The sequence below is a fragment of the Thunnus thynnus genome, chromosome 14 (genome assembly GCF_963924715.1).
Source record: "Thunnus thynnus chromosome 14, fThuThy2.1, whole genome shotgun sequence".
Classification (NCBI taxonomy): domain Eukaryota; kingdom Metazoa; phylum Chordata; class Actinopteri; order Scombriformes; family Scombridae; genus Thunnus; species Thunnus thynnus.
The window spans coordinates 13,522,618-13,532,678 of NC_089530.1; the positions used below are offsets into that span (position 1 = coordinate 13,522,618).

Genomic DNA, 10,061 nt, shown 5'->3' on the forward strand with positions numbered 1-10,061 from the left:
TAACTGATGTGACGTGTGATTGTGAATAAATGACGTATCCATCATTATGTGTGAACATATTGCTGCTGTAGAGAACATAATCTGAATAAAGAAAGTACACTTCCCCCAAACCTTTATCTACAGGGGCCTCTCTGGGAGCAATTGGTCCTTTGAAGGGACATATTCACAGACAGATGTCTCCCTTTTATCAGAAACAGTTTTGAAAATCATTATGAATGGCATGATGCGTTTTTCTTTCGTCTATAACGTAGAGGGAGCTTGCCCAATGAGATGCCTTAAATGATCATGACTCTTAAAGCAGTGTTGATCAAATATATTTTGGGAAAATACATTTATTTTACAAACTTGTTGATATACAGGGAGTCACAATTACACCTTCACTCTTTACATATTTCAGCTTTCAACAACCAACCCATCAGCCGAGAAACCATTCCTATAATCTTACTTGGACATGTATTTGTGTCATTCTTATGCTTTTTCTCTCTTCTCAGACGTTTGTATATCCTCTTCACAGTGAGCTGTAGGAATCTGCATTTTAGGAGATTATTAAATATGTGTGTGATAAATCGGTGCTTGTCAATTAAACTTTGCCATCCTCTATTTATGTCTTCTATTAGAGCACAGCCAACAACGTAGCCGTTTTAATCATTTTAAATTTTAACATAATTTGTTCTTGTACCTTTTCACAAATGAGATACCAGAAAATTGTATTCTAAGGGAAGTTGCTCTTTGCACCAGTGAGGGTTCATGATAATTTCCCCAACAATGGATGGCCACATGACACTCTTCATATGATGTCCAGTTGAGGACATACATCGTGCTCATGCATGCAGTATGTTGACATCAACTGATTGGAGGCTATTGTGGGACACTGTATGTTGGGGTTGGGGGTGTATGGTCCCTGCCCTCAGCCACATGCCTTGCACAATACTTGATTGGCACTCACTCCCCTAGAGGAGGAGTTTGCTGCATGTCTCTTTCAGCAGGGGTAACTGTTGGTCTCTCTCTCCTTCTCCAGTAACTGGAGGCACAAGTTCCTTCTTCACCAGCCTCACTTCATTTCTCAGGTAAGTTGTGCTATCCATTGCTTGAATCTTTGCAATTTAGCCATGAAAAGGCAGCGTTGGCAGTTAATGCATGCTGTTTGTCAGTCTTTGTAAAATGGAAAATCTGCAATTTTCTCACTTATTTGGGCTCCAAAGGGTGAATAAATTGCCTGAAGCTGTTTCCCTTTTAGTAAAAAGGGTTTAAACACATAATCCGGATGACAATACACTTTTTGTACTTAAGTGTGGTAAGTAAATAGTGTGAAAAGTGGCTTCTTATTCAAATATTTTATCTTGTAGAATGTGTTGATTGCAGAGTGACTCAGGACAAGCGTACAATTATTAAATAAAAGAAAGAAAATAGAAATAAATAAATAAATATTTGCCCTAATTTGAACTTATACTGCCAGAGGACATGAGGCCTGCTGCTCATGTCTCAAAGTCTATAAAAGGAACGTCATGGTTGGGCTGTCCAGCGTTGCTATTCCTGGACATACTGCTGATAAATTGTGACAGATGCAAAGAGGGGCATGTTGACGCACTCACTCCCTCCAGCATCACCTGGTACCACACATGTTTTCAAAGGTATCAGTGTCTAGTAGTGCCTAGATACATTTTACTCACTCCAAAAAGTAAGGCAACCCTCCTCCTTTACAGGGATTTGTCATTATTGCTTACATGAGGGAAAAGAAAACAGTACACGGGCATGGTACAAGGACATCAACACTTCAAAATTAATGAAGTTAATGCAGAATCTCAGTTTTAATAATATATTAATGTAGTTCAGTCGTGTGAATGTGACTTTGTTTTTTTTCACTCCTCTTTATTCCAATATGATAACATTTGATGAAACCAGGTTAAATCTAGGCCTATTCTTTTACAGTATAATTCATACTCTACCTGCCACAATTTGCATTTTTTACACAATTTTATCACTGACACATGACTTTATCTGGATGAATGGTGCATTTTGTGCATTATCATTGAACTGTAGTGCATTTTCCTCAAAATCTGACATTTTTTATTTATATTTTCAGAAGGTCTGGGCTGTGTTCTGCTGCAACAGCCATGGCACCCAAAAAGAGCAAGACGACCAAAAAGAATAAAGGAGACATAAATGAAATGACCATCATGGTTGAGGACAGCCCCATCAACAAGATCAACGGGCTGAACACACTGTTAGAAGGAGGAAACGGCTTCAACTGCATTTCAACTGAAGTGACAGATTCAGTGTATGCCCCAAATCTCCTGGAAGGTTTGAGCCACATGAGGCAAGACAGCTTCCTCTGTGATCTAACAGTTGCCACCAAGTCAAAGTCATTTGACGTCCACAAGGTTGTCATGGCCTCCTGCAGCGAGTACATTCGAAACATCTTGAAGAAGGATTCAGCCCTGCAGAAGATTGACCTGAATGACCTCTCGCCTGTCGGCCTCGCCACAGCAATCACATATGCATACTCTGGAAAGCTCACCTTGTCGCTGTACAGCATCGGCAGCACTATTGCCGCAGCCATGCTGCTGCAGATCAGCACCTTAGTGAAGATGTGCAGCGATTTCCTCATGCAGGAGCTCAGCGTTGAGAATTGCATGTATGTGGCCAATATTGCTGATGCCTACAACCTCAAAGAAACCAAGGTGGCAGCGCAGAAGTTCATGCGGGAGAACTTCATCGAGTTCTCTGAGATGGAGCAGTTCCTGAAGCTCACCTATGAGCAGATCTGTGATTTCCTCTCAGATGATTCCCTGCAGCTCCCCTCTGAGGTCACAGCCTTCCAGATTGCCATGAAATGGTTGGACTTTGATGAGAAGAGGCTGAAGTATGCGGCAGATCTCCTTACTCACATCCGCTTTGGCACTATCTCTGCCCAAGACCTGGTAAATCATGTCCAGAGTGTGCCTAGAATGATGCAAGACTCTGAGTGCCACCGTCTCCTTGTTGACGCCATGAATTACCATCTGCTGCCATACCAACAGAATATCCTTCAGTCACGCAGAACAAAGGTACGCGGTGGCCTCAAGGTGATACTCACAGTTGGTGGACGCCCAGCCTTGACAGAGAAATCTCTCAGCAAAGACGTTCTCTACAGGGACGTCGATAATGTGTGGAATAAGTTGACAGAAATGCCAGCTAAGAGCTTTAATCAGTGTGTGGCAGTCTTGGATGGCTTCCTGTATGTGGCAGGTGGTGAGGACCAGAATGATGCTAGGAACCAGGCGAAACACGCTGTCAGCAACTTTTGCAGGTAAGAACTAATTGTCACTTTAAATCTGTAATTCATCATTTGTCATATTAGTTTGTGTGGAGTTAGAAAATAACTGTAAATCCCTCTCAAATACTTAAGGTATGACCCCCGGTTCAACACTTGGATTCATCTGAGCAACATGATCCAAAGGCGCACCCACTTCAGCATCAACACCTTCAATGGCCTCTTGTTTGCTGTCGGAGGGCGAAATGCTGACGGTGTTCAGGCATCTGTGGAGTGCTATGTGCCATCCTCCAACCAGTGGCAGATGAAGGCACCGATGGAGGTGCCCCGCTGCTGTCATGCCAGCTCTGTCATTGAGGGCAAGATCCTTGTATCCGGAGGTTACATCAACAATGCCTACTCTAGAGCCGTGTGCTCTTATGACCCGTCCACTGATACCTGGCAGGACAAGACCAGCCTGAGCACACCTCGAGGTTGGCACTGTGCTGCCACGGTTGGAGACCGCGCCTACGTCATCGGTGGCAGTCAGTTGGGAGGTCGTGGGGAGAGGGTAGATGTCCTGGCCGTTGAATCTTACAACCCTCAGAACGGGCAGTGGAGCTACTGTGCGCCTCTTCACACAGGAGTGAGCACGGCCGGTGTTTCCATTTTGAACAACAAGGTGTATCTCCTCGGAGGCTGGAATGAGGGTGAGAAGAAGTACAAGAAATGCATTCAGGTTTACAACCCTGACCTCAATGAATGGACTGAGGATGACGAATTGCCAGAAGCTACAGTCGGCATTTCATGCTGTGTCGTCACCATACCCACAAGGAAAACACGAGAGTCTAGAGCCAGTTCAGTTTCCTCTGCACCAGTCAGTATATAAGGGTTTAGATCATAAGGATGATGTAGTTTACATGTCTAAAGGTCTCCAGCTTGTCTGTTGCATACATCTAAACTCTACCAATGGTCCTCTTCTGAGGGCTAAGAGGATCAGTTTAAATGGTCATCAACTTTCTCAGATAAGCAAAAATGAGTAAAATGCAAAGATTACATTAAAAGCAAATTAAGCAAATTGAAGCCAGAGCTGGCATGTTAAAGGAGAAATTTGAAACTTACTGGACATCTATATTCAGTATAGTTTAATAATTAGTATATTTAATTAGTGTATTTGGTATCATTAATGATGGATAATGTTTTATGGTAGAGACAAACTGAGCATATGAATGTGTTTCACAACAATTTTATAATTTTTAGACAGAAATTTCTCCTTGGGGCCAATTCAGATGGGATAATTTCATTAGCCCTTTTTCTATAACATATAAAATGTACTTTAAAGCTCAAATAAAAGGAATTAAAATGAGAATGAATACTGTTATTGAAATTAATCTTTTTTTACACAGTGCCATGAAACTAATAATACTGTGTTGTTTGTTCACATCACATATATTGATATTGAGGGATGTCCTAATTAAGGTGACTTTAGCTACTGTGATTCTGAGATACTTGAACAGAATGAGAAGCAGCAAAAGCTGGAGCTGGAATAAATGTTGGCATCACCTACCAGGTGTAGGTTTTATTTGTGTTTTCATTAGTGTTTTAACACACTTCACAGTGAGGCTGCAGTTTCTCTACATGTGTTTCATGTACAGTATTCAGTAGTCTTGTGTCCTATACTGTGATTGTCATAAACACTATCGGTGCAAGGAAAACAGATTCTGCTGGGAAAATGTTGGAATGATGAGGCTTGAATGGGTTTAAATGTGACAGTAATAAAACTATTTTGTAAAAAAAAAAGAAAAACATAACTTGGAAATGACGTTGTCAGCCTGAGCTTTCTTGGAAGTCGGTACTTATGAATTCTCTGACTGCTCATGTCCTTTTTGTTTGTTTTTAAATTAAAGAGATGAAGTGTAAGTCAGCCTGAGCCGTGGTCATTTATTCAAAACATACGTGGTCATTATCATAAGATTTTAAATTCCTTTGCTAATTTTGTGATTGACATGATTATTTTTGCCATTTTCACAAAGGTAATATCTATTCACCTATTTTAGTCATTTTGTTTAGTATTGAGTATTGAAAAAGGTGTGGTGCAGTAAATATTGGCACATACTATAACTAAATGTGCCTGAAAAGTGTCACCATGCTGTGAAAACAGCAATGTGAGGATTTTGTTTCAACAGATTTTCCCAGCATTCACTGCAGTGGACCAGGAGGAACAAGTGAGGGATTCATTTCCACATTTGAATCACGAGGTATGCGCTTTTGACTTTCTATCCTCTATCAGTGGTGTCAAAGGGTAGAAACTGTGAATGTCCAGCCCAGAGACTCATAAATTTGTATATTTTTACATGTCTTTACACAAATATATTTCTATTACATACAGAAATACAAGGAGATAGGAGATTAAGTCTTTAAACGCAGGCATCAACTGAAATTATAAATCCCCTGCAGATCATTGGTATCGAGTGGGTAACCCTGCAGCCACTTGTAACTATTAAGTAACTATTGTCATTATTCATAATATGTAATGAGTTCACTAGAAAACACACCTACAGGCATGAAACATGAGCCAAATTAATACATAAAAATCACATTATGCACAATATGTAATTTTGGTGTTCTTCTGTCTTTAATGTGCAAAGAGTTTCATGTGCTATCTCATAAATTACATAATTGGCCAGGGTTCATACTGAATATATATTTTTTTGTTTGTTTGTTTGTTTTCAACTAGCCATTGGCTCATACTGAAATAAAATATAGAAGTACTTTCTGATGACAGAATATGTTCTGTCTTCTGCTGACATAATGAAGGATCAACACACTCTCCTTTAACTGATGTATTTAAAACAGCACAGTGTTTGAATTTACTCAAGAACTATACTTATACAATTTTAAGGTATTTTACTTGACTATAGGCTATTTCCATTTCATGCTTCTTTATACTTCTACTCCTCTACAGTTTTGAGGGAAATACTTTTTATACTTTTAATTTAAATTTAGATTTTTCAAACAAAATAAAGGGCCTATAAAATATAATGCATTCTTATAAATTAACTACCCAACAGCATATAAAATTGTTAAAACTGGCTCACCCTCGACTAACTATACAACAGCTACTTACACACTAATACACAAGCTGACATTAGCCATTTTTCTACACTGAGTATACTTTTATATAATTAACATTTTCAATGCATGGCTTTACTTGTAATGGAGTAATTTTACAGTGTGGTGTTGCTACTTTTACTTAAGTAAAGGCTCTGTATACTTCCTCCACCACCGAACCAGTAAAATCAGCAATGTGCACCAAGAGGAAAAACAGGTAGGTAAGTAAGTAAGTAAAGTTTATTTAATATAGCACCTTTCACAGAGCAGGTCACAAAGGGTAAAATTGTTAAAGAAATAAGACCATAAAAATAGTGCAATATAAGATACAATAAAAGAAACAATAAATATGAGCAACAACATACCTTAAAAACACACAAAGTGCCGGATCATGCAGGGCTCTATATGTGAAAACAAAAACCTTAAAATCAATCCTAAACATGAATGGAAGCCAATGTAAAGAAGATAAGATGGGTGTGATGAGAGTCGTCCTGCTCAACAGCCTTGCAGCAGCATTCTGGACCATTTGTAGACAGTCCAGGGACGACTTGCTGAGGCAGGTGAAAAGGGAATTGAGTAGTCTAGCCGGGATGATATAAAAGCATGAATAATCATCTCTAGCTCAGGTTATGATATGACAGACCTTAGTTTGGCAATGTTTCATAAATGGAAGAAACATGAACGGGTCAATGATTCGATATGTTTATCGAAGTGTATTGCCTGATCAAATATAACACTGAGATTTCTCAGTGTTATATTTATAGACTATACAGCAGAAGAAAGGGACCCAATACACCGAGCAACCTTGGAAACTCCGCTCTGAAGCAATAATAAGGAACTCAGTCTTATCTGCGTTTAGTTATAAAAAGTTGTTAGCCTTCTCGGCAGTCTGACTGCCGTTATGACAGTTGGACAACTGTGCAAAACAGATATTTTATCAGTCTCAGTAGTCTTAAAAGAGACATACAGCTGAAGGTAACTGATTATTGTATAGGTTTATCGTTTATGTCATTTTATTGTTCTTGTTTTGTTTTGTTCTTATCTGTTTTTTATTTTTACATGTTTGAAATAAAATTGACAAACTAATTAATGTCATCAGCATAACAGTGATTAGAAATACCTTAAAATTTGCTAACAATATGACTTAAGGGAAGCATATACAGAGCAAATGGTATAGGACCTAAGACAGAACCCTGAGGCACACCACAGGAGAGAGCAGCAGTTTCAGACATTATGTAGAGACAGCCACCCACTGCCTTTCAATCAGGATGCTGTGATCTACAGTATCAAAAGCTGCACTAAGATCTAGCAGCACCAAAACAGAGCATTCAGCCACATCAGAAGACATCATTATATCATTGGAGACTCTGAGAAGAGCTGTTTCAGTGAAATCCTTCTGACGAAAACCAGGTTGGAGTTTATCTAAATTGTTGTGTGCAGTCAAGACAGCATTGAGCTGTTTGGCAACAACTTTCTCTAAGACTTTTGAAATAAAAGGCAGCTTAGATACAGGCCTGTAGGTTTTGGGCAGGGATGGGCCAAGGAAGGGGATGAACAACTGCATGTTTAAAATAGGCTGGGACACAACCAGATTGCAGGGAGCTATTTATAATAGAGACCAGGCATGAACCAATAGACTCAAGTACATTTTTAATCATGGATGTTGTTAAAATACCTCCAGGGCTGGAGGAAGGTTTCATACTGCCTACCAGATCAGTGAGGTCTTGCAGGGAAATAGGACAGAAGCTGCCCAAAATGGACAGCCGAGTTGGATAGGCATAAAAAGGGGTAGAAGAGCAGATGTTGCTAGCCCTGACATCTCTAATCTTATCCACAAAGAAAGAAAGAAAGTTGCCACAATCTTTATTTGGAAAAACAGGCACATCAGGAGGTAACAAGGAATGTCATCTACGTGAATATTAAAATCACCAATCATAATAACTCTGTCCAACCTAATGATAGATTATAAAAAATTCAGACATAAAAGAACTATTATAACCAGGGGGGTTGGTAAATTAAAATACAATAAAACAGATTTGAAATGTAATGTAAAATGTAAAATGTAAAATAGATTATGTTGGTGAAATGTAAGAAATTGCCACAAAGGCAGTGGTTCCATTACAGCCTTAGCAATATAATATGATGGTTTTTACTCTGCTGCAGCCCCCCTGTTTATGGCTGTAGTGACTTCTCATATTAACAAACCCCTGATTGCTGTGTTTTGGACCAGCCATACTTTTTTTTTTACAAGGTAAAATCAACAGGTCACCCCACACTCAGCTACGTCTTTTATTACTCATTACTTAAACACCAGGTCAAGTTTTTGTTAACATATAGGGAGGATAGTGAACTTGAAAAAAGCAGGACGATTACTAGTAGACTGGGGGTCATTAATCAGGCTAATGGAAACCAAAAAAAGAAAAAGAGTATGTCAGAGTGTTGGGCATTAAACTACATTATTGTTTGGGGCGGATGTCAGTGCAGCTTATAACCTGTTTTGCACACATGTGCAGTACTACATCAGATAAGTGAAGTAATTTAACTGTTCGCTGTGTCATCATGACAATCACATCTTTCTTAGTATGGTGCTGCATTCCATTCCTTGCAATAAACTGGTATTTCCAAACACTGTTATAAAAATGACCCGTTCATTTTAATGCTGTAGGCTGGAAATGATCCTGTAACCAAATACTGTAGCTTTGTGGTGATGATTGTAGCCATTCAATAGCACTTCTTATTTATCTTATTTTACATATTTTTGTGTTCCAGAGAGAGTACACATGGTATAAAAAATGTCATAAATGTCTCCAATTTTCAACAGTGTCATCAGTTTGTCATTGGAGATTCAGTCTAGTTTTACATGTCATCTTAAGTCTGGACAGTTATAGCTAGTGCTGAAACAATTAGCTGATTAAAAGTTAAGTCAACCAACAAAAAAATGATGTACAAAAAATCTGATAATTGAGAAATAGTTCAATGTTCAAATAGTTCAATGTTCAAAATATTCCATTACAAGTAAAAGTTCTGCATGAAGACTGCTCCTTAAGTACATAAGTTTTATCAGCAAAATGAAATGTGAGTATTAAAATAAAAGTATTAATTTTGTCCCTGTGACTGATACATATATGACATCATTAGATTATTAATACTGAAGCATCAGTGTTAGAGCAGCATGTCACTGTTGTAACTGCTGGAGGTGGAGCTAGTTTGAACTACTTTAGTTAGCTAGTTTAGTCCAGTGGTTCCCAACCTAGGAGTCTGGCCCCTTCAAAGGGTCACAAGATAAATCTGAAGGGTCGTGAGATGATTAATGAGGGAAGAAAGAAGAAAAAACTAAGTTCTGATACACAAATCTGTTTTCAGTTCCGTCTGTGAACTCTCTGACAGCACCTGAAGGATCCAGGGCTCCTTTTGGACCCACGACTTCATGCCAGCTCCTTAATCAAGCCACCTAACCGACACTGAGCATACAAGTTCACAGAGGCAGCCAGCAAGACACTCAGTCCTCATTACTTAAATAGCACTAGGTCAGGTTTTTGTTAACATAGAGGGAGGATAGTGAACTTGACAAAAGCAGAACGATTACTAGTAGACTGGGTGTCATTAATCAGGCTAATGCAAACCAGAAAAGCTAAAAATAAATAAATAACGTGTATGTCAGAGTGTTGGGCCTTAAACTACATTCTTATTTGGGGCGAATGTCAGTGCAGCTCATTGG

At 39.0% G+C, this 10,061-nt stretch overlaps 1 protein-coding gene across 3 annotated transcripts; it reads left to right on the top strand.

Annotated features, from left to right (window-relative positions):
• The first annotated feature begins 911 nt into the window (after nucleotides 1-911).
• On the top strand, nucleotides 912-5,152 carry klhl31 (kelch-like family member 31). Of its 3 annotated transcripts, none has more exons than XM_067609933.1 (3): nucleotides 912-1,067; nucleotides 2,084-3,289; nucleotides 3,389-5,152. In XM_067609933.1, the coding sequence occupies exons 2-3, from the start codon at nucleotides 2,115-2,117 to the stop codon at nucleotides 4,119-4,121; spliced, it is 1,908 nt and encodes a 635-aa protein (XP_067466034.1). In that variant the 5' UTR covers nucleotides 912-1,067; nucleotides 2,084-2,114; the 3' UTR covers nucleotides 4,122-5,152. The 3 variants fall into 3 exon arrangements, with proteins under 3 accessions (XP_067466034.1, XP_067466036.1, XP_067466035.1); XM_067609935.1 differs by having other exon boundaries at nucleotides 964-1,067; nucleotides 2,087-3,289; XM_067609934.1 differs by having other exon boundaries at nucleotides 992-1,071; nucleotides 2,087-3,289.
• Nucleotides 5,153-10,061: the final 4,909 nt, after the last annotated feature.